At 40.4% G+C, this 25,978-nt stretch overlaps 1 protein-coding gene across 1 annotated transcript in view; it reads right to left on the reverse strand.

Annotated features, from left to right (window-relative positions):
• HACL1 (2-hydroxyacyl-CoA lyase 1) overlaps positions 1-25,978 on the reverse strand; it is a 181,192-nt gene that overhangs the window by 19,236 nt on the left and 135,978 nt on the right. The window contains exon 16 of the mRNA XM_053714200.1: positions 16,466-16,652. Within this exon, the coding sequence (XP_053570175.1) occupies positions 16,466-16,652 (187 nt within the window). The remainder of the gene's footprint in view (positions 1-16,465; positions 16,653-25,978) is intronic.

Consider the following 25,978-nt stretch of genomic DNA (forward strand, 5'->3'; position numbering starts at 1 on the left):
TCCATGAAAGAAGTTTGATATCAATAGAATGAAGGGGTTCAAACGGAACCCCTTGAAGTACTTTAAGAACCAAGTTTAAGCTCCATGGAGGAGCAACAGGTTTAAACACAGGCTTAATTCTAACTAAAGCCTGACAAAATGCCTGAACTTCTGGAACTTCTGCCAGACGCTTGTGTAAAAGAATAGACAGAGCAGAAATCTGTCCTTTTAAAGAACTAGCTGATAATCCTTTGTCCAAACCCTCTTGGAGGAAGGACAATATCCTAGGAATCCTAACCCTACTCCATGAGTAATTCTTGGATTCACACCGATGAAGATATTTACGCCATATCTTGTGGTAAATTGTCCTGGTGACAGGCTTTCGTGCCTGTATTAAGGTATCAATTACTGACTCGGAAAAGCCACGCTTTGATAGGATCAAGCGTTCAATCTCCATGCAGTCAGTCTCAGAGAAAGTAGATTCAGAGGATTGAAAGGACCTTGTATTAGAAGGTCTTGTCTCAGAGGCAGAGTCCATGGTGGAAAGGATTACATGTCCACTAGGTCTGCATACCAGGTCCTGCGTGGCCATGCAGGCGCTATCAATATCACCAATGCTCTTTCCTGTTTGATTTTGGCAATCAGACGAGGGAGCAGAGGAAACGGTGGAAACACATGAGCCAGGTTGAAGAACCAAGGCGCTGCTAGAGCATCTATCAGTGCCGCTTCTGGGTCCCTGGACCTGGATCCGTAACAAGGAAGCTTGGCGTTCTGGCGAGACGCCATGAGATCCAATTCTGGTTTGCCCCAACGGAGAACCAATTGAGCAAACACCTCCGGATGGAGTTCCCATTCCCCCGGATGAAAAGTCTGACGACTTAGAAAATCTGCCTCCCAGTTCTCTACACCTGGGATATGGATCGCTGACAGGTGGCAAGAGTGAGTCTCTGCCCAGCAAATTATCTTGGAGACTTCTGACATCGCTAGGGAACTCCTGGTTCCCCCTTGATGGTTGCTGTAAGCCACAGTCGTGATGTTGTTCGACTGAAATCTGATGAACCTCAGTGTTGCTAGCTGAGGCCAAGCCAGAAGAGCATTGAATATTGCTCTTAACTCCAGAATATTTATTGGGAGGAGTTTCTCCTCCTGAGTCCATGAACCCTGAGCCTTCAGGGAGTTCCAGACTGCACCCCAACCTAGAAGGCTGGCATCTGTTGTTACAATTGTCCAATCTGGTCTGCGAAAGGTCATACCCTTGGACAGATGGGCCCAAGATAACCACCAGAGAAGAGAATCTCTGGTTTCCTGATCCAGATTTAGTAGAGGGGACAAATCTGTGTAATCCCCATTCCACTGACTGAGCATGCATAATTGCAGCGGTCTGAGATGCAGGCGTGCGAATGGCACTATGTCCATCGCCGCTACCATTAAGCCGATTACTTCCATGCACTGAGCCACCGTGGGAATGGAGTGAAGAACACGGCAAGCATTTAGAAGTTTTGATAACCTGGACTCCGTCAGGTAAATTTTAATTTCTACAGAATCTATTAGAGTCCCTAGGAAGGAAACCCTCGTGAGAGGAGATAGAGAACTCTTTTCTTCGTTCACTTTCCACCCATGCGACCTCAGGAATGCCAGAACTATCTCTGTATGAGATTTGGCAATTTGAAAGCTTGACGCCTGTATCAGGATATCGTCCAGGTAAGGAGCCACCGCTATGCCTCGCCGTCTTAGGACCACCAGAAGTGAGCCCAGAACCTTTGTAAAAATTCTTGGGGCTGTAGCCAACCCGAATGGAAGAGCTACAAACTGGTAATGCCTGTCTAGAAAGGCAAACCTCAGGAACTGATGATGATTCTTGTGAATCGGAATGTGAAGGTAGGCATCCTTTAAGTCCACTGTGGTCATGTACTGACCCTCTTGGATCATGGGTAAAATGGTTCGAATAGTTTCCATCTTGAATGATGGAACTCTGAGGAATTTGTTTATTATCTTTAAATCCAAAATTGGTCTGAAGGTTCCCTCTTTTTTGGGCACCACAAACAGATTTGAATAAAACCCCTGTCCTTGTTCCGTCCGCGGAACTGGATGGATCACTCCCATTACAAGGAGATCTTGTACGCAGCTTAGGAATGCCTCTTTCTTTATCTGGTAGGCAGATAATCTTGAAAGGTGAAATCTCCCTTGTGGAGGAGAAGCTTTGAAGTCCAGAAGATATCCCTGAGATATGATCTCCAACGCCCAGGGATCCTGAACATCTCTTGCCCACGCCAACTAGATCCGCTCCTTCATGCTGTCTTAGAGGCAGCAGCAGGCTTTCTGGTCTGCTTGCCCTTGTTCCAGGACTGGTTAGGTTTCCAGGCCTGCTTGGATTGAGCAAAAGTTCCCTCTTGTTTTGAAGCAGAGGAAGTTGATGCTGCACCTGCCTTGAAATTTCGAAAGGCACGAAAATTAGACTGTTTGGCCTTTGATTTGGCCCTGTCCTGAGGAAGGGTATGACCCTTACCTCCAGTAATGTCAGCAATAATTTCTTTCAAACCAGGCCCGAATAAGGTCTGCCCCTTGAAAGGAATGTTGAGTAATTTAGACTTTGAAGTCACATCAGCTGACCAGGATTTGAGCCATAGCGCCCTACGTGCCTGGATGGCGAATCCGGAATTCTTAGCCGTTAGTTTAGTCAAATGAACAATGGCATCAGAAACAAATGAGTTAGCTAGCTTAAGAGTTCTAAGCTTGTCAACAATTTCAGTCAATGGAGCTGTATGGATGGCCTCTTCCAGGGCCTCAAACCAGAATGCCGCCGCAGCAGTGACAGACGCAATGCATGCAAGGGGCTGTAAAATAAAACCTTGTTGAATAAACATTTTCTTAAGGTAACCCTCTAATTTTTTATCCATTGGATCTGAAAAAGCACAACTGTCCTCCACCGGGATAGTGGTACGCTTTGCTAAAGTAGAAACTGCTCCCTCCACCTTAGGGACAGTCTGCCATAAGTCCCGTGTAGTGGCATCTATTGGAAACATTTTTCTAAATATAGGAGGTGGGGAAAAGGGCACACCGGGCCTATCCCACTCCTTACTAATAATTTCTGTAAGCCTTTTAGGTATTGGAAAAACATCAGTACTCACCGGCACTGCATAGTATTTATCCAGCCTACACAATTTCTCTGGCACTGCAATTGTGTCACAGTCATTCAGAGCAGCTAATACCTCCCCAAACAATACACGGAGGTTCTCAAGCTTAAATTTAAAATGAGAAATCTCTGAATCAGGTCTCCCCGATTCAGAGACGTCACCCACAGACTGAAGCTCTCCGTCCTCAGGTTCTGCATATTGTGACGCAGTATCAGACATGGCTCTTACAGCATCTACGCGCTCTGTATCTCGTCTAACCCCAGAGCTATCGCGCTTGCCTCTCAATTCAGGCAATCTGGATAATACCTCTGACAGGGTATTATTCATGATTGCAGCCATGTCCTGCAAAGTAATCGCTATGGGCGTCCCTGATGTACTTGGCGCCATATTAGCGTGCGTCCCTTGAGCGGGAGGCGAAGGGTCCAACACGTGGGGAGAGTTAGTCGGCATAACTTCCCCCTCAACAGACCCCTCTGGTGACAATTCTTTTATAGATAAAGACTGATCTTTACTGTTTAAGGTGAAATCAATACATTTAGTACACATTCTCCTATGGGGCTCCACCATGGCTTTTAAATATAATGAACAAGTATCCTCTGTTTCAGACATGTTTGTACAGACTAGCAATGAGACTAGCAAGCTTGGAAAACACTTTAAAGCAAGTTAACAAGCAATATAAAAAACATTACTGTGCCTTTAAGAGAAACAAATTGACAAAATTTGAAATAACAGTGAAAAAAGGCAGTTACACTAACAAAATTTTTACAGTGTATGTAACAAGTCAGCAGAGCATTGCACCCACTTGCAAATGGATGATTAACCCCTTAATAACAAAAACAGAATAATAAATGACAAAAACGTTTTTTAAACACAGTCACAACAACTGCCACAGTCTACTGTGATTGTTACCCTCCTCAAACACGACTTTGAAGCCTTTTGAGCCCTTCAGAGATGTCCTGTATCATGCAGAGGGAAGCTGAATGTCTGTCAGTATTTTTAGCTGCACTAAAATAGGCCCTTCCCACTCATATTGCAACAGTGTAAAGCCTGTCTCTAGGCAAAAATCAAACCAGCCATGTGGAAAAAAACTAGGCCCCAATAAGTTTTGTCACCAAACATATATAAAAACGATTAACATGCCAGCAAACGTTTTATATTACACTTTTATAAGAGTATGTATCTCTGTTAATAAGCCTGATACCAGTCGCTATCACTGCATTTAAGGCTTAACTTACATTAATCCGGTATCAGCAGCATTTTTCTAGCAAATTCCATCCCTAGAAATATATTAACTGCACATACTTTATTGCAGGAAAACCTAAACGCCATTCCCTCTCTGAAGTTACCTCACTCCTCAGAATATGTGAGAACAGCCATGGATCTTAGTTACTTCTGCTAAGATCATAGAAAATGCAGGCAGATTCTTCTTCTAAATACTGCATGAGATAAACAGTACACTCCGGTACCATTTAAAAATAACAAACTTTTGATTGAAGTTAAAAAACTAACTATAATATACCACTCTCCTCTTACTACGTCCATCTTTGTTGAGAGTTGCAAGAGAATGACTGGATATGGCAGTGAGGGGAGGAGCTATATAGCAGCTCTGCTGTGGGTGATCCTCTTGCAACTTCCTGTTGGGAAGGAGAATATCCCACAAGTAATGGATGATCTGTGGACTGGATACACTTAACAAGACAAATATAAGCAGGTTGATAACACCAAGGAAGTGTCAATGCATCCACAGCTTCCGCCTGAAAATCCCTGGACCTGGAAAGGTATCTGGGAAGTTCCTTGTTTAGATGAGAGGCCATCAGATCTATCTCTGGAAGACCCCACATCTGAACAATCTGAGAAAATATATCTGGATGGAGAGACCACTCCCCCGGATGTAAAGTCTGACGGCTGAGATAATCCGCCTCCCAATTGTCTACACCTGGGATATGCACCGCAGAAATTAGACAGGAGCTGGATTCCGCTAAAACAAGTATCCGAGATACCTCTTTCATAGCTTGGGGACTGTGAGTCCCACCCTGATGATTGACGGTTGTTATATTGTCTGTCTAAAAACAAATGAACGGTTCTCTCTTTAACATAGGCCAAAACTGAAGAGCTCTGAGAATTGCACGGAGTTATAAAATATTGATTGGTAACCTCGCCTCTTGAGATTTCCAAACCCCTTGTGCTGTCAGAGATCCCCAAACAGCTCCCCAACCCGGAAAGACTCATATCTGTTGTGATCACAGTCCAGGTTGGCCAAACAAAAGAAGCCCCTTGAACTAAACGCTGGTGATTTAACCACCACGTCAGAGAGTGTCGAACATTGGGATTTAAGGATATTAATTGTGATATCTTTGTATAATCCCTGCACCATTGATTCAGAATACAAAGCTGGAGAGGTCTCATGTGAAAACAAGCAAAGGGGATTGCGTCCGAAGCTGCAGTCATGAGACCTAAAACGTCCATGCACATAGCCACCTAAGGGAATGACTTAAGACTGAAGGTGCCGACAGGCTGCAACCAATTTTAAACGTCTCTTGTCTGTTAGAGACAGAGTCATGGACACTGAATCTATCTGGAAACCTAAAAAGGTGACCCTTGTCTGAGGAATCAAAAAACTTTTTGGTAAATTGATCCTCTAACCATGTTTTTGAAGAAACAACACTAGTTGATTCGTGTGAGATTCTGCAGAACGTAAAGACTGAGCTAGTACCAAGATATCGTCCAAATAAGTAAACGCCGCAATACCCTGCTCTCTGGTTACAAAGAGCAGGGCACCGAGAACCTTTGAAAAGATTTTTGGAGCTGTTGCTAGGCCAAACGGAAGACCAACAAATTGGTAATGCTTGTCTAGAAAAGAGAATCTCAAGAACTGATAATGATCTGGATGAATAGAAATATGAAGGTATGCATCCTGAAAGTCTATTGTGGACATATAATGTCCTTGCTGAACAAAAGGCAGAATAGTCCTTATAGTTACCATTTTGAAAGTTGGTACTCTTACATAACTATTCAAAATTTTCAGATCCAGAACTGGTCTGAATGAATTTTCCTTCTTTGGGACAATGAATAGACTTGAATAAAACCCCAGACCCTGTTCCTGAAAAGGAACTGGCATGATTACCCCAGATAACTCCAGGTCTGAAACACACTTCAGGAAAGCCTGAGCTTTTACTGGATTTGATGGGCTGTGTAAGAGAAAAAAATCTTACTCTGAATCCTATTTGATACCCCTGAAAGACAATGTTCTAAATCCAATGATTTTGGACAGAATTTATCCAAACATCCTTGAAAAACCTTAATCTGCCTCCTACCAGCTGAGCTGGAATGAGGGCCGCACCTTCATGCAGACTTAGGGGCTGACTTTGGTTTCTTAAATGGCTTGGATTTATTCCAATTTGAGGAAGGCTTCCAATTGGAAACAGATTCCTTGGGAGAAGGATTAGGTTTTTGTTCTTTATTTTGACGAAAGGAACGAAAGCGGTTAGAAGCCTTAGACTTACCCTTAGGTTTTTTTATCCTGAGGCAAAAAAAACTCCCTTCCCCAGTAACAGTTGAAATAATAGAATCCTACTGAGAACCAAATAAATTACCTTGGAAATATCAGCATTCAAAGATTTAAGCCACAAAGCTCTTCTAGCTAAAATAGCTAAAAAGACATGGATCTAACATCAATTTTGATAATATCAAAAATGGCATCACAAATAAAATGATTAGCAGGTTGCAATAAGCGAACAATGCTAGATATGTCAGAATCCAATTCTTGTTGCGCTAAATTCTCCAACCAAAAAGTTGATGCAGCTGCAACATCAGCCAAAGAAATTGCAGGCCTGAGAAGATGACCTGAATATAAATAGGTTTTCCTTAGATAAGATTCAAGTCTCCCATCTAAAGGATCTTTAAAAGAAGTACTATCTTCCATAGGAATAGTGGTACGTTTAGCAAGAGTAGAAATAGCCCCATCAACTTTGGGGATCTTTTCCCAAAACTCTATTGAAATTGCTGGTAAAGGATACAATTTTTTTTAAACCTTGAAGAAGGAATAAAAGAAGTACCCGGCTTATTCCATTCCTTAGAAATCATATCAGAAATAGCATCAGGAATAGGAAAAACCCCTGAAAAAACCTTGGAAAAACAGAATTTAAACGTTTACTAGTTTTAATGTCAAGAGGACTAGTTTCCTCAATATCCAAAGTAATTAACACTTCTTTTAACAAAGAACGAATATACTCTATTTTAAATAAATAAGTAGATTTGTCAGTGTCAACATCTGAGGAAGGATCTTCTGAATCAGATAGATCCTCATCAGGAGGAGGATAATTCATTATGTTGTCCGTCATTTGAAATTTCATCAACCTTATGAGAAGTTTTAAAAGACCGTTTACGTTTATTAGAAGGCGGAAAAGCAGACAGAGCCTTCTGAATAGAATTAGTAACAAATTCTTTACAATTCATAGGTATAGCATGTACATTAGAAGTTGAAGGAACTGCAACCGGCAATGTACTATTACTGATGGACACATTGTCTGCATGTAAAAGTTTATCATGACAACTATTACAAATGACATTCGGAGATATAATCTCCACTAGTTTAAAACAAACGCACTTAGCTTTGGTAGAACTGATATCAGGCAGCAAAGTTCCAACAGATACTTCTGAGACAGGATCAGATTGAGACTTCTTGCAAAATGTAAAATAAAAAACAACATATAAAGCAAAAACAGAATTTATGTTTACCTGATAAATTCCTTTCTCCTACGGTGTGTCCGGTCCATGGCTTCATCCTTACTTGTGGGATATTCTCATTCCCTACAGGAAATGGCAAAGAGAGCACACAGCAAAGCTGTCCATATAGCCCCCCCTCTGGCTCCGCCCCCCCAGTCATTCGACCGACGGTTAGGAGAAAAAAGGAGAAACTATAAGGTGCCGTGGTGACTGTAGTGTACAGAAAAATAAAAATTTTAAACCTGACTAAAAGCCAGGGCGGTCCGTGGACCGGAAACACCATAGGAGAAAGAAATTTATCAGGTAAACATAAATTCTGTTTTCTCCTACATTGGTGTGTCCGGTCCACGGCTTCATCCTTACTTGTGGGAACCAATACCAAAGCTTTAGGACACGGATGAAGGGAGGGAACAAGTCAGGTAACCTAAACGGAAGGCACCACAGCTTGCAAAACCTTTCTCCTAAAAACAGCCTCCGAAGAAGCATAAGTATCGAATTTGTAAAATTTGGTAAAAGTATGCAGAGAAGACCAAGTCGCTGCCTTACAGATCTGTTCAACAGAAGCCTCATTCTTGAAGGCCCATGTGGAAGCCACAGCTCTAGTAGAGTGAGCTGTAATTCGTTCAGGAGGCTGCCGGCCGGCAGTCTCATAGGCCAAACGGATGATGCTTTTTAGCCAAAAGGAAAGAGAGGTAGCAGTAGCTTTCTGACCTCTCCTCTTACCAGAATAGACGACAAACAAAGAAGATGTCTGTCTGAAATCCTTTGTTGCTTCTAAATAGAATTTTAAAGCACAAACTACATCTAAGTTATGTAACAAACGTTCCTTCTTCGAAACTGGATTCGGACACAGAGAAGGAACAACTATTTCCTGGTTAATATTCCTATTGGAAACCACCTTTGGAAGAAAACCAGGCTTAGTACGTAAAACTACCTTATCTGTATGGAATACTAGATAGGGTGAAGTACACTGCAAAGCAGATAATTCGGAAACTCTTCTAGCAGAAGAAATAGCAACCAAAAACAGAACTTTCCAAGATAGTAATTTAATATCTATGGAATTCAAAGGTTCAAACGGAACCCCTTGAAGAACTGAAAGAACTAAATTTAGACTCCATGGATGAGTCATAGGTCTGTAGACAGGCTTGATTCTAACTAATGCCTGTACAAAAGCCTGTACATCTGGCACAGCTGCCAGACGTTTGTGCAACAAGACAGAAAGAGCAGATATCTGTCCTTTTAGAGAACTAGCTGACAAACCTTTATCCAAACCCTCTTGAAGAAAGGAAAGTATCCTAGGAATTCTAATTTTACTCCAAGAGTAACCCTTGGATTCGCACCAACAGATATATTTTTGCCATATCTTATGGTAAATTTTCCTAGTTACAGGTTTTCTGGCCTGAACCAGAGTATCTATAACCGAATCTGAAAACCCACGCTTAGATAGAATCAAGCGTTCAATTTCCAAGCAGTCAGCTGCAGAGAAACTAGATTTGGATGTTCGAATGGACCTTGTACTAGAAGGTCCTGTCTCAAAGGTAGCTTCCATGGTGGAGCTGATGACATATTCACCAGGTCTGCATACCAAGTCCTGCGTGGCTATGCAGGAGCTATTAGAATCACTGAGGCCTTCTCCTGTTTGATCCTGGCTACAAGCCTGGGAAGGAGAGGGAACGGTGGAAACACATAAGCTAGATTGAACGACCAAGGTGCCACCAATGCATCTACTAGTGTCGCCTTGGGATCCCTGGATCTGGACCCGTAGCGAGGAACCTTGGAGTTCTGACGAGACGCCATCAGATCCATATCTGGAATGCCCCATAGTTGAGTTAACTGGGCAAAGACCTCCGGGTGAAGTTCCCACTCCCCCGGATGGAAAGTCTGATGACTCAAATAATCCGCCTCCCAGTTGTCTACTCCTGGGATGTGAATTGCAGATAGATGGCAGGAGTGATCCTCCGCCCATTTGATGATCTTGGATACCTCTCTCATCGCCAGGGAACTCCTTGTTCCTCCCTGATGATTGATGTACGCTACAGTCGTCATGTTGTCCGACTGGAATCTCATGAACCTGGCCTTCGCGAGTTGAGGCCAAGGCAGGAGCGCATTGAAAATCGCTCTCAGTTCCAAAATGTTTATCGGGAGAAGAGACTCTTCCCGAGACCATAGACCCTGAGCTTTCAGGGAGCCCCAGACCGCGCCCCAGCCTAAGAGACTGGCGTCGGTTGTGACAATGATCCACTCTGGTCTGCGGAAACTCATTCCCTGAGACAGGTGATCCTGAGCCAACCACCAGAGGAGTGAGTCTCTGGTTATCTGGTCCACTTGAATCTGGGGAGACAAGTCTGCATAATCCCCATTCCACTGTTTGAGCATGCACAGTTGCAATGGTCTTAAATGAATTTGAGCAAAAGGAACCACGTCCATTGCCGCAACCATTAGTCCTATTACCTCCATGCACTGAGCTATGGAGGGCTGAGGAATAGAATGAAGAACTCGACAAGCGTTTAGAAGCTTTAACTTTCTGACCTCTGTCAGAAAAATCTTCATTTCTACAGAGTCTATTATTGTTCCCAGAAAGGGAACCCTTGTGGGCGGGAACAGGGAACTCTTTTCTATGTTCACCTTCCACCCGTGAGATCTGAGAAAGGCTAAAACAATGTCTGTATGAGCCCTTGCTCTGGGAAGGGACGACGCTTGAATTGGAATGTCGTCTAGGTAAGGTTCTACTGCAATGCCCCTCGGCCTTAGGACCGCTAGAAGGGACCCTAGCACCTTTGTGAAAATTCTGGGAGCAGTGGCTAAACCGAACGGAAGAGCCACGAACTGGTAATGTTTGTCCAGAAAGGCGAACCTCAGGAACTGATGATGATCTTTGTGGATAGGAATATGCAGGTATGCATCCTTTAGGTCCACGGTAGTCATATATTGACCCTCCTGGATCGTTGGCAAAATCGTCCGAATGGTTTCCATTTTGAATGATGGAACTCTGAGGAATTTGTTTAGAAATTTTAAATCCAGAATTGGCCTGAAAGTTCCTTCTTTTTTGGGAACTACAAACAGGTTTGAGTAAAACCCCAGACCTTGTTCCGCTGTTGGAACTGGTTGTATCACTCCCATCTTTAATAGGTCTCCTACGCAACGTAAGAATGCCTGTCTCTTTAACTGGTCTAAAGATAAGCGAGACATGTGGAACCTTCCCCTTGGAGGAAGTTCCTTGAACTCTAGAAGATACCCCTGAGAGACAATTTCTATTGCCCAGGGGTCCGGAACATCTCTTGCCCAAGCCTGAGCAAAGAGAGAAAGTCTGCCCCCTACTAGATGCGGTCCCGGATCGGGGGCTACCCCTTCATGCTGTCTTGGTAGCAGCAGCAGGCTTCTTGGCCTGTTTTCCCTTGTTCCAGCCTTGCAATGGTTTCCATGCTGGCTTAGGCTGGGAAGTGTTACCCTCTTGTCTAGAGGCTGCAGAGTTAGAAGCCGGTCCGTTCCTGAAATTGCGAAAGGAACGAAAATTAGACTTATTCTTAGCCTTGAAAGGCCTATCCTGTGGGAGGCCATGGCCCTTTCCCCCAGTGATGTCTGAAATAATCTCCTTCAATTCTGGCCCGAAAAGGGTCTTACCTTTGAAAGGAATATTAAGCAATTTTGTTTTGAACGACACATCCGCTGACCAAGACTTAAGCCAAAGTGCCCTGCGCGCCACTATTGCAAAACCTGAATTTTTCGCCGCTAATTTAGCCAATTGAAAAGCGGCATCCAAAATAAAGGAATTAGCTAACTTTAGTGCGTGAATTCTGTCCATGACCTCATCATATGGAGTTTCCTTTTGGAGCGAATTTTCTAGTTCATCGAACCAAAAAGACGCCGCCGTGGTGACAGGAATAATGCACGAGATAGGTTGAAGAAGGAAACCTTGCTGAACAAAAATCTTTTTAAGCAATCCTTCCAATTTTTTATCCATAGGATCTTTGAAAGCGCAACTGTCTTCTATAGGAATAGTTGTGCGCTTAGCTAACGTTGAAACTGCCCCCTCTACCTTAGGGACCGTTTGCCATGCATCCCTTCTGGGGTCGACAATGGGGAACATTTTCTTAAATATAGGAGGGGGAACAAAAAGGTACACCTGGCTTCTCCCACTCCTTAGTCACTATGTCCACCACCCTCTTGGGTATTGGAAAAGCATCAGCGTGCACTGGGACCTCTAAGAATTTGTTCATTTTGCACAACTTCTCTGGAATCACCAAAGCATCACAATCATCAAGGGTAGCTAGCACCTCCTTAAGCAGAGCGCGGAGATGTTCTAGATTAAATTTAAATGCCACGATATCAGGTTCTGCCTGCTGAGAAATTTTTCCTGAGTCAGAAATTTCTCCCTCAGACAGACCCTCCCTCACTGCCAACTCAGATTGATGTGAGGGTATAACAGATAAATTATCGTCAGCGCCTACTTGCTCATCCTCTGTATTTAAAACTGAGCAATCACGCTTTCTAGGAAATGCTGGCAGTTTGGATAAAAGAGCTGCTAGAGAATTATCCATTACTGCTGTTAATTGCTGCATGGTAACAAGCATTGGCACGCTAGATGTACTAGGTATCGCCTGCGCGGGCAAAGCTGGTGTTGACACAGAAGGAGAGGATGATGAACTATCCCCACTACCTTCATTTAAAGAATCATTTTGGGCTATCTGATGGTACAGACATGTTAAACAGACTTAGGCAGGCTTTTAATGCAATAAAAACAATTTTAAACAAAACCGTTACTGTCTCTTTAAATAATAAAAAGGCCACACTTTTTTCTGAATGATCGAAAAAACGTCAAAGAAATATCCGATCTTTATGAAATTTATACCCCAGTGTCTTAATGCTTTAAAAGTATTGCACACCAAATTTCAAATCTCTTAACCCTTAAATTACCAAGCCGGAGCTAAAAATCACAATTGACCGGTTTAAACACACTACAGTCCCTGCCACAGACTTTGCTGCAGCGTTTACCTTCCTTAGGGGTTATTCATAACAGTAATAAGCCTCTCTGAGTCCTTTTCTAAGCCACTGGACCTTCTCACGTGAAGCTGCATGCACTGCCTAGAGAAAGTAACTGCGCAACTAAGGCGCGAAAATGGGGCCTCCTCCCTCTGCATTCCAGAGTGAAGGGGCCTTTCTGACAAGATTAGGTGTCTAAACAACTGCCAGGCGCAAATAATCGTCCCCAAAGTGTTTCAAAGTTTACCAAACACTCCAAATGTCAAATAAACATGATAAAAATCAATCGATTTAGCCCACAATAGTGTCAACCAGCATAGAGCCCAAGTTATAAGCCTTAATTCTGTAACTGAGTCTAAGAAAATGGCTTACCTATCCCATAAGGGAAAACTGACAGTCTTCTAGCATTACTAGGTCTTGTTAGAAAAGTGACTGATCATACCTGAAGCAGATAAGCCTGCAAACTGTTCCCCCCAACTGAAGTTCTCTGGTTTCAACAGACCTGCGTGGGAACAGCAATGGATTTTAGTTACTGGTGCTAAAATCATACTCCTCTTTAAACAGAAATCTTCATCACTTTCTGTTGTAGAGTAAATAGTACAAACCGGCACTATTTTAAAATAACAAACTCTTGATAGAAGAAATAAAACTACAACTAACTCCACATACTCTTTACCATCCCCATGGAGATGCTACTTGTTCAGAGCGGCAAAGAGAATGACTGGGGGGCGGAGCCAGAGGGGGGGCCATATGGACAGCTTTGCTGTGTGCTCTCTTTGCCATTTCCTGTAGGGAATGAGAATATCCCACAAGTAAGGATGAAGCCGTGGACCGGACACACCAATGTAGGAGAAATGATCAATTTCCTTATATGACAGTTTCAGGAATGGGAAAAAATGCAAATAGCATAGCACTCTGACATAGAAAAAGGCAAGAGACAAATAGCAATGGGGTGAAAAAATAATGAAAAAATTTGGCACCAAGTATGACGCACAACGTAACTGAATATTTTTTGGCGCCAACAATGTCCGGACACTCGCGTCACTAACGACGCAACCTTGTGTAAGGAACTCTGCATCAACTATGACACGGAAATGACGAACTTGCGTCAACGGACGTACTTTCGCGCCAAAAAATTCTCGCGCCAAGAATGACGCAATAAAGTCTAGCATTTGGCGCACCCGCAGGCCTAATCCTGCCCTGCAATTTGCAAAGAAAAATGAAGTCAATTTTAAACCCCAGGTAAGAAAAATATTTCTTAATATGTTTATTTTCCCCAAATATGAAACTGACAGTCTGCAAAAAGGAAATACATGAACCAGACTAATGGCAAATATAAGTACAATATTTAGAACTTTATATTAATGCATGAAGTGCCAAACCATAGCTGAGGTGTCTTAAGTAATAAAAACATACTTACCGAAAGACACCCATCCACATATAGCAGATAGCCAAACCAGTACTGAAACAGTTATCAGTAGAGGTAATGGTATTTAAGAGTATATCGTCGATCTGAAAAGTTAGGTAGGAGATGAATCTCTACGACCAATAACAGAGAACCTATGAAATAGATCTCCCGTGAGGAAAACCATTGCATTCAATTGTTGATACTCCCTTCACGTCCCTCTGACATTCGCTGTACTCTGAGAGGAATCGGGCTTCAAAATGCTGAGAAGCGCATATCAACATAGAAATATAGAAATCTTAGCACAAACTTACTTCACCACCTCCATAGGAGGCAAAGTTTGTAAAACTGAATTGTGGGTGTGGTGAGGGGTGTATTTATAGGCATTTTGAGGTTTGGGAAACTTTGCCCCTCCTGGTAGGAATGTATATCCCATACATCACTAGCTACATGAAAGAAACACATTTGAAATACTGCAGTAATAAAGGTTATGCACTACCTTGTTTTGGTGTGCCAAGTAATGGTGTTTTATTTAGATAATATTTTTTGTTTTTGTCACACTTCAAGATAATGTGAATAGCTTTTACATCGAAGAATATATTCATTAAAAAGGTGCTTTAATGAAATGAGGTTTTCCTATCTTTGCAGAGAAAACGGTAACTTAGTAAATGAAGTACTAGTAGCTACAGTGAGACAAATTTCACGTTAATGCTGTTTAAATATAAACTGAAAATAGCACTGCAGTATAAACAGTTATATAATTCCTACTAATGCTCATTGGCTGATAAGGACAACTCCATCAGCACTGCTGGATTAGAGGGATGCACCTCTGCAAGCCTGGTAAGAAAATGTTGCTTTTTCATAACATCTAGACTACACTCTATTTTGAAATGCTGTCTAGATGAAATAAAGGCGATTGACCTCAATGTCCCTTTAAAGGCATAAGAAACCCAAAACTTTTCTTTTGTGATTAAGACAGAGCATACAATTTAAACAAAATAATTCCAATTTTTTTTATATTATCAAATTTGCTTTGTTCCCATAATATTCTTTGTTGAAGAGATACCTAAGTAGGCGTCTGGAGCACTGCATGTAAGGAAATGGTGCTGCCATCTAGTGCTCTTGCAAATGGATAACATTCTTGCAAAACTGCTGCCATATAGTGCTCCAGACATGGGCAGGTTCCTGAGCTTACGACTCTGCTTTTCAACAAAAGATACAAAGAAAAATATAATAGCAGTAAAGCAGAAAGTTGTTTAAAATCACATTTTATATCTGAATCATAAAATAATAAAATTGGGTTTCATATCCCTTTAAAGGGACATTGTACACTGGATTTTTCTTTGCATAAATGTTTTGTAGATGATTTATTTATATAGCCCATCTGGGAGTGTTTTTATAAACATGCATAGTTTTGCTTTTATTTTTTATTTTTTATTTTTTTTATTTTTTTTTTTTTCAAAAGCTTTATTGAGATATCAGTAAACTTTACATCATAAAAAGAAATATTGCAATACAACAAAATATAACATAATGCTTTAAGTTGTGACAAATCCTTGTACATTTGCAAAGAGAACCAGTCTATCATGAGGTCTCATACCAGTCCATGTAACTATACGTCAAGTTTTGCTTTTATTTTAATAACATTGTGCTGTTTTTCAGACTCTTAACCAAGCCCCAAAGTATCAAATGTAGACTCAAGTCTACAGATTCCTGCTTGCTCATGTTTGTGTACTGAGTATTTTCACATGCAGGGGAGGGTCTGCTCTTCCTGCTTTCTCAGCCCCTTTAAGTGGGTGTCACAGCCTCCCCTCATCAACAGTGCTATACTGGGAGCTTCTTAGCACGTTTTTAAAAGGTTTTATACTGGATTTTTAGATCAGTATCTGTGCATATTCTTCTTTATAGCAGTGCCTATTACACAATGTTATATGAAAATTGGTGTATACTGTCCCTTTAAGTGTGTGCCTCATCTACAATCAGTAATACTGAACATGAAAATGAAACCATAAAAACAATATATATCCAATTCCTCTTTTTGTTGATCTAAAGCAAATTTCTCAATATCCTTGATATGCATTATAGTCTCAAATGTATTAACAAACTGGAGTTTTAAATCAATCATATTAATGTGCTATTGTTATTTGTATGTAAAAAAAAAAGAAATATACCAAGGATAGAAAGACATTTTTTTTTAATTCCATTATTGCAAGAGCTGAAGTTCTCTGGCAGCAAAGCTTACCTGCTTCTTCCTGTCAGACTGAGGGTCAATCATGACATTAATAAGAGAGGGCACATTCTTTTCTGCCAAACTGGATTTTAAAGAAGATTGTAACTCTTCAGGAGTGCGGACAAAATAGCCTTTGCCTCCAAACGCTGTCATAACCTGTTCATATCGAGCATTTGGTTTAAGAGAAAGAGGAGGTGCGCTGCAAATAAATTATAAAATAATAATAATAATAATAAAAAAAAAGAGGATTATGTTGTGCCAGAATATAGCATAGGTTGCAGGCTAGAATGTTTTATAGCAATTTATAAACAGGTTTAATAATTTGGATTCCAGAGTGACTTTGAAATTCTGCTTCTGTACATCAGTGTTTCTCAATTCCAATCCCCAGGTGCCCCTAAAAGGACAGATTTTTCGGATATCTTTACTAGAGCACAGGTGAAATAATCAGCTGATATTATTTCACCTGTGCTCTAGCTAGTTAATATATCATGAAAATCTGGCCTGTTAGGGGGACTTGAGGATTGGAATTAAGAACCCTGATGTACAGAAAGCTTTACTGACTCTTTGCCCACATATACACAAAGTGGTGTAGATGAGCAAACATTATCTATACTATATCATTCTTGTAGTGCTAGAGGTGTCTAGATAAAGTGTATTCCCTTAAAGGGACACTGAACCCAAATTTTTTCTTTCGTGATTCAGATAGAGCAGACAATTTTAAGCAACTTTGTAATTTACTCCTATTAGCAAATTTTCTTCATTCTCTTGGTATCTTTATTTGCAAGAATATAAGTTTAGAAGCCAGTCCATTTTTGGTGAACAGCCTGGGTTGTTCTTGCTGATTGGTGGATAAATTCACCCACCAATAAACAAGTGCTGTCCAGAGTCTGAACCAAGATTTGGCTAGCTCGTTAGCTTAGATACCTTCTTTTTCAAATAAAGATAGCAATAGAACAAAGGAAAATTGATAATAGGAGTAAATTAGAAAGTTGTTTAAAATTGCATGCTCTATCTGAATCACAAAAGAAAAAATTTGGGTTCAGTGTCCCTTTAATAAAAAGTGTTTAAGACCTGCATTTATTTAGACACGTTTTGTAAAGACCGTTTCAAGACCTGATGTTAGGGGTCCCCTGGATAACTACAGATTTATCACAACAACATGGAATCTTAATTGCCATATAATGAGCTAAGTAGTCAAACAATTTCCAAGTTAACCAAATGCCGCTCATATCATATCTATCCTACCCTTTCATAATTATACATACACATTTTCCCCAGTACACTGATATATTAAGAAGTTTATTAAAACAAGGAAACAAAAAAAAAAATGCTACAGTTAAAATGAAGTTACCAGCTTCATCCTTAAAAACTGCAAATATGGTCACTCAGAGTCTCAAAATGAATTTAAAGCGATAAAATAATTTTTTTTTATAGATCAACGACAAATGATGAAAATAAAAACAAAAAGTTAACATGTATAACGTCTATCTTTGTGAATACTTGTATTGGGGCGACATGTAGTGGAGTACCAAATGATGTTAATTTATGTTTAAAATGTATGGTGCATTGCTTATGTAAGTATCAAGACTATAAGTTAATGAATTAAGGAATGATATCACAGGCCTTCCAGAGTTTCAAGCAGTTTGGTTAACTGTTTATATATAGTTACTTTATGTAAGAAATTATGTCCATCTTGTGCGATAATTTCATGCTGTATTGAGGGTTTTTAATTTTCTTACAGATCTCAGTGGGGTCACCATTCAGTCTGGTGTATGTGATGGAGTCCATTTTTTTTTTTTTTTATCTTCTAATGTATAGTCTTTTCTATTCTGAAGAATCAATATAATCCCCCCTTATCTGTTTCTTTTATTATAATGGCTCTGTCACCCATTAAAGGGACACTCAAGTAAAAAATAAAATGTATGCTTACCTGATAAATTAATTTCCTTCTTGGCAGTGAGGGTCCACGCAAAACATTCATAACTTATGGGAAATATTTCACCTGGCCACCAGGAGGAGGTAAAGACACCCCAAACAGAACATTTAAATTATCCCTCCCACATCCCCAGTAATTCAAGCTGAGGCTAAGAAAAAGTAGAGAGATAAAAATGGTTACAGAGGTGCTCAGACTGCCGCCACTACACAAAATCAGGGTGCGTTTGTGGATCCTCTCTGCCAAGAAGGAAATTAATTTATCAGGTAAGCATAAATTTGATTTTCCTTCTAATGGCAGTATGGGTCCATGAAAACATTCATAACCTATGGGAAATCAATACCAAAGCTGAGGAGAACATGAATGTTAGGGAGGGCAAAGAGAAAGCAGTCCTAAAAACAAGACACCACCACTAGAAAAATCCTATTTCCAAAATATGTCTCCGCTGAGACAAAAACAAGAAATCGTATATAAGATAGAATTATGTAGCAGAACCAAAAATCTGTACAACTGAGACTTCATTCATGAAGGTCCAAGAAAAAGGATACCGCACAGACAAAATGTGCTGGATTCAAGATAGAACCAACTGGACCATTTCTGAAGTCATGCAATCCGGAGTCGGAGCCAGAAGAAAGAGCAACAACTGAGGTCTTCTGTCCTGAGAAGCAAGAAAAGGAAGAACGAAAACGTTCTAACCACATCCAAATTATATAAACATCTTTCTTGAAAAGAAGATGAAAAACAGGACACATTTGAATCAGATAAATTAGACACTCTTATCTATTTCTCTGTTTTCAAAAGGGTCACATCCCAAGAAAATAACTTGATTATCAACAGATGCATAGGCCTGAGCCTGGAAGAGAAAACAGGGAGGAAAAAAAACATAATTTATGTAAGAACTTACCTGATAAATTCATTTATTTCATATTAGCAAGAGTCCATGAGCTAGCGACGTATGGGATATACATTCCTACCAGGAGGGGCAAAGTTTCCCAAACCTCAAAATGCCTATAAATACACCCCTCACCACACCCACAATTCAGTTTAACGAATAGCCAAGAAGTGGGGTGATAAGAAAGGAGCGAAAGCATCAAAAATAAGGAATTGGAATAATTGTGCTTTATACAAAAAAATCATAACCACCACAAAAAAGGGGTGGGCCTCATGGACTCTTGCTAATATGAAAGAAATGAATTTATCAGGTAAGTTCTTACATAAATTATGTTTTCTTTCATGTAATTAGCAAGAGTCCATGAGCTAGTGACGTATGGGATAGCAGATACCCAAGATGCGGAACTTCCACGCAAGAGTCACTAGAGAGGGAGGGATAAAATAAAGACAGCTAATTCCGCTGAAAAAATAATCCACAACCCAAATCAAAAAAATGAAATAATAAGCAGAAGAATCAAACTGAAACAGCTGCCTGAAGTACTTTTCTACCAAAAACTGCTTCTGAAGAAGAAAAAACATCAAAATGGTAGAATTTAGTAAAAGTATGCAAAGAAGACCAAGTTGCTGCTTTGCAAATCTGATCAACAGAAGCTTCATTCCTAAAAGCCCAGGAAGTAGAAACTGACCTAGTAGAATGAGCCGTAATCCTTTGAGGCGGGGATTTACCTGACTCCACATAAGCAAGATGAATCAAAGACTTTAACCAAGAAGCCAAAGAAATGGCAGAAGCCTTCTGACCTTTCCTAGAACCAGAAAAGATAACAAATAGACTAGAAGTCTTTCTAAAACCTTTAGTAGCTTCAACATAATATTTCAAAGCTCTTACTACATCCAAAGAATGTAAAGATCTCTCCAGAGATTTCTTAGGATTAGGACATAATAAAGGGACAACAATTTCTCTACTAATGTTGTTAGAATTCACAACTTAAGGTAAAAATTGAAATTAAGTCCGCAACACCACCTTATCCTGATGAAAAATCAGAAAAGGAGATTCACAAGAAAGAGCAGATAACTCAGAAACTCTTCTAGCAGAAGAGATGGCCAAAAGGAACAAAACTTTCCAAGAAAGTAATTTAATATCCAGAGAATGCATAGGTTCAAACGGAGGAGCCTGTAAAGCCCTCAGAACCAAATTAAGACTCCAAGGAGGAGAGATTGACTTAATGACAGGCTTGATACGAACCAAAGCCTGTACAAAACAATGAATATCAGGATGATTAGCAATCTTTCTGTGAAAAAGAACAGAAAGAGCAGAGATTTGTCCTTTCAAGGAAATTGCAGACAAACCCTTATCCAAACCATCCTGAAGAAACTGTAAAATTTTAGGAATTCTAAAAGAAAGCCAAGAGAATTTATGAGAAGAACACCAAGAAATGTAAGTCTTCCAGACTCGGTAATAAATCTTCCTAGACACAGATTTACAAGCCTGTAACATAATATTAATCACTGAGTCAGAGAAACCTCTATAACTAAGTATCAAGCGTTCAATCTCCATACCTTCAAATTTAATGATTTGAGATCCTGATGGAAAAATGGGCCTTGAGATAGAAGGTCTGGCCTTAACGGAAGTGTCCAAGGTTCGCAACTGGCCATCCGAACGAGATCCGCATACCAAAACCTGTGAAGCCATGCTGGAGCCACCAGCAGTACAAACGAACGCTCCATTAGGATTTTGGAAATCACTTTTGGAAGAACTAGAGGCGGAAAGATATAAGCAGGTTGATAATTCCAAGGAAGCGACAACGCGTCCACTGCTTCCGCCTGAGGATCCCTGGATCTGGACAGATACCTGGGAAGTTTCTTGTTTAGATGAGAGGCCATCAGATCTATTTCTGGAAGTCCCCAGATTTGAACAATCTGAAGAAATACCTCTGGGTGAAGAGACCATTCGCCCGGATGTAGCGTCTGGCGACTGAGATAATCCGCTTCCCAATTGTCTATACCTGGGATGTGAACCGCAGAGATTAGACAGGAGCTGGATTCCGCCCATACAAGTATCCGAGATACTTCTTTCATAGCCTGAGGACTGTGAGTCCCTCCTTGATGATTGACATACGCCACGGTTGTGACATTGTCTGTCTGAAAACAAATAAACGATTCTCTCTTCAGAAGAGGCCAGAACTGAAGAGCTCTGAAAATCGCACCGAGTTCCAAAATGTTGATTGGTAATCCCGCCTCCTGAGATTCCCAAACCCCCTGCGCTGTCAGAGATCCCCATACAGCTCCCCAACCTGAAAGACTCGCATCTGTTGAGATCACAGTCCAGGTTGGACGAACAAAAGAGGCCCCTTGAATTAAACGATGGTGATCCAACCACCAAGTCAGAGAAGATCGAACATTGGGATTTAAGGATATTAATTGTGATATATTTGTATAATCCCTGCACCATTGGTTCAGCATACAAAGCTGAAGAGGTCTCATGTGAAAACTAGCAAAAGGGATCGCGTCCGATGCAGCAGTCATGAGACCTAACATTTCCATGCACAAAGCTACCGAAGGGAACGATTGAGACTGAAGGTTTCGACAAATTTCAGACGTCTCTTTTCTGTTAGAGACAAAGTCATGGACACTGAATCTATTTGGAAATCCAAAAAGGTTACCCTTGTCTGAGGAATCAAGGAACTCTTTGGTAAATTGATCCTCCAACCATGTCTTTGAAGAAACAACACAAGTTGATTCGTATGAGATTCTGCAGAATGTAAAGACTGAGCAAGTACCAAGATATTGTCCAAATAAGAATATAATGTTCTCTGATTACAGAGAGAAGGGCACCGAGAACCTTTGAAAAGATCCTTGGAGCTGTTGCTAGGCCAAACGGAAGAGCAACAAACTGGTAATGCTTGTCTAGAAAAGAGAATCTCAGGAACTGATAGTGATCTGGATGAATTGGAATATGAAGATATGCATCCTGTAAGTCTATTGTAGACATATAATGCCCTTGCTGAACAAAAGGCAGAATAGTCCTTATAGTCACCATTTTGAATGTTGGTACCCTTACATAACGATTCAATATTTTTAGATCCAGAACTGGTCTGAAGGAACTCTCCTTCTTTGGTACAATGAATAGATTTGAGTAAAACCCCAGACCCCGTTCCAGAACTGGAACTGGCACAATTACCCCAGCCGACTCTAGGTCTGAAACACATTTCAGAAACGCCTGAGCCTTTACTGGAATGTGTGAGAGAAAAAATCTTCTCACAGGCGGTCTTACCTTGAAACCTATTCTGTACCCTTGTGAAACAATGTTCTGAATACAAAGATTGTGAATCAAATTGATCCAAACCTCTTTGAAAAATCGTAACCTGCCCCCTACCAGCTGTGCTGGAATGAGGGCCGCACCTTCATGCGGATTTAGGAGCTGGTTTTGACTTTCTAAAAGGCTTGGATTTATTCCAGACTGGAGAAGATTTCCAAACGGAAACTGTTCCTTTAGAGGAAGGGTCAGGCTTCTGTTCCTTATTCTGACGAAAGGAACGAAAACGATTAGCAGCCCTATATTTACCTTTAGATTTTTTGTCCTGAGGCAAAAAGGCTCCCTTCCCCCCAGTAACAGTTGAAATTATTGAATCCAACTGTGAACCAAATAATTTATTACCTTGGAAAGAAAGAGAAAGCAATGTTGGCTTAGTAGTCATATCTGCATTCCAAGATTTAAGCCATAAAGCTCTTCTAACTAAAATCATATACCTGACATCAATTCTAATGATATCAAAAATGGCATCACAAACAAAGTTATTAGCATGTTGAAGAAGTTTAACAATGCTATAAGCATTATGGTCTGACACTTGTTGCGCTAAAGCCTCCAACCAGAAAGTGGAAGCTGCAGCAACATCAGCCAAAGAAATAGCAGGTCTAAGAAGATTACCTTAACATAAATAAGCCTTCCTTAGAAAGGATTCAAGTTTCCTATCTAAAGGATCCTTAAAAGAAGTACTATCTGCCGTAGGAATAGTAGTACGTTTAGCAAGAGTAGAGATAGCCCCATCAACTTTGTGGATTTTTTTCCCAAAACTCTAATCTATCAGATGGCAAAGGGTACAATTTCTTAAACCTTGGAGAAGGAGTAAATGAAGTACCCAGACTATTCCATTCCCTAGAAATTACTTCTGAAATAGCATCAGGAACTGGAAAAACTTCTGGAATAACTACATGAGGTTTAAACACTGAATTTAAACGCTTATTAGATTTAATATCAAGAGGACTAGACTCCTCCATATCTAATGCAATCAACACTTCTTTAAGTAAAGAACGAATAAACTCCATCTTAAACAAATATGAAGATTTATCAGTGTCAATATCTGAGGCAGAATAGATCCTCATCAGAAATAGATAAGTCAGAATGATGGCGGTCATCTAAAAATTAATCTGAAATATGAGAAGTTTTAAAAGACCTTTTACGTTTACTGGAAGGAGGAATAACAGACAGAGCCTTCCGAATAGAATTAGAAACAAATTCTCTTACATTAACAGGAACATCCTGAACATTAGATGTTGAAGGAACAACAACAGGTAATGGATTATTACTAATGGAGACATTATCTGCGTTAGAAAGTTTATCATGACAACTAACACAAACTACAGCCGGAGGAACAGTTACCAAAAGTTTACAACAAATGCACTTAGCTTTGGTAGAACCAACATCAGGCAGCGTCTTTCCAGAAGTAGATTCTGATCCAGGGTCAGGTTGTGACATCTTGCAATATGTAATAGAAAAAACAACATATAAAGCAAAATTATCAAATTCCTTAAATGACAGTTTCAGGAATGGAAAAAAATGCCAAACAAACAAGCCTCTAGCAACCAGAAGCAACAAAAAAGTGAGACTGAAATAATGTGAAAAAAACTGGCGCCAAGTATGACGCCCACATTTTTTGGCGCCAAGTATGACGCCCACATTTTTTGGCGCCAAGTATGACGCCCACATTTTTTGGCGCCAAAAAACGTCTGTAACACCCATGCATCAAAAAATGATGCAACCACGTGAAAACTTCCGGCGTCAACTATGACGCCGGAAATGACGAAATTTTGCGCCAAAAAAGGTTGAGCCAAAAATGACGCAATAAATTGAAGCATTTTCTGCACCCGCGAGCCTAACAGCCCGCAAAGAAAAAAGTCAAATTGAAATTTTCAAGGTAAGAAAAAATATTTATTCATATGCATTTTTCCCAAAAAAATTAAACTGACAGTCTGAAAAAAGGAATACTGATTATCCTGAATCATGGCAAATATACGTTTAAAACATATTTAGAACTTTACATATAAAGTGCCCAACCATAGCTTAGAGTGTCATAATAAAATAAGACTTACTTACCCTAAGACACTCATCTACATATAGTAGATAGCCAAACCAGTACTGAAACGAGAATCAGTAGAGGTAATGGTATATAAGAGTATATCGTCGATCTGAAAAGGGAGGTAGGAGAAGAAATCTCTACGACCGATAACAGAGAACCTATGAAATAGATCCCCTAGAGGAAGACCATTGTATTCAAATAGGCAATACTCTCTTCACATCCCTCTGACATTCACTGCACTCTGAGAGGAAAACCGGGCCTCAGCCTGCTGCGAAGCGCATATCAACGAAGAATCTAGCACAAACTTACTTCACCACCTCCATGGGAGGCAAAGTTTGTAAAACTGAATTGTGGGTGTGGTGAGGGGTGTATTTATAGGCATTTTGAGGTTTGGGAAACTTTGCCCCTCCTGGTAGGAATGTATATCCCATATGTCACTAGCTCATGGACTCTTGCTAATTACATGAAAGAAACAGGACTTATCCTAGCGATAATCTGAACACCACCAGAGCAACTGGCAGAAAGATAAAGCAGACAGGCCTTTCTTCATATCTTCCTGAAAGAACTGCAGGATACAAGGAATCCTCACCAAAGGCAGAGAATTTCCCACCACCTGACTTTATGATAAATACGACAAGGAACAGACTTGCTTCCAATAAAAGAGAATGGGGCACATGCTCAAAGAACCCCTCTGAGACAAAAACTAAACAGATAAACCTCCAGCAAACATTCTCAAAATATCTAGGTAAAAAAAAAAAAAAAAAAAAAAGGTCTTTCATTAAAAGGTCCAGCCCCAGATGCAACTGTGAAACTCTCAGCCTGCTGCTTATAAAGCAGACAACTTAACCACAGCTCTACAACCACATGGTCCACAGAGGAAACAGATGACTGAGGGTCTTTTGACCCAAATCTCAGGAATGGGCTAAGAAATTAAAGGTCAAGGTCTAGCTCCACCTACACTAGGGACTATACCCCTGAGTGAGAGAATCTGCTCAGAAAAACAAAACTCCTTCAACAGAAAAGGAACGGCTAAGCCTTCCTAACGCTAAAAAGACCCCATATAAAATTTTCTTTAGAAGAAAAAAAGAATGGGGAAGCCCTTCTAACGCTATCCCATGGGACTAAAAAAACTCTGGTCTCCCATGTAGTACGCTAGTACCTACTACTAGTACTACTGAGTCAGTGACTGATCACATGAAGAATAGAAGGAAATCTTATAGAGGACAAACTATGTATTTATTCTTTACCACAAACAAAGAGAAGTTATTAGCAGCTGTGATGCCAATGGATCTTGGAGCAAATTATTCCTAATATCAGAATATGTGCGGCTAAACATGAGAAATAGTA

This window comes from Bombina bombina, chromosome 5 (genome assembly GCF_027579735.1).
Source record: "Bombina bombina isolate aBomBom1 chromosome 5, aBomBom1.pri, whole genome shotgun sequence".
Classification (NCBI taxonomy): domain Eukaryota; kingdom Metazoa; phylum Chordata; class Amphibia; order Anura; family Bombinatoridae; genus Bombina; species Bombina bombina.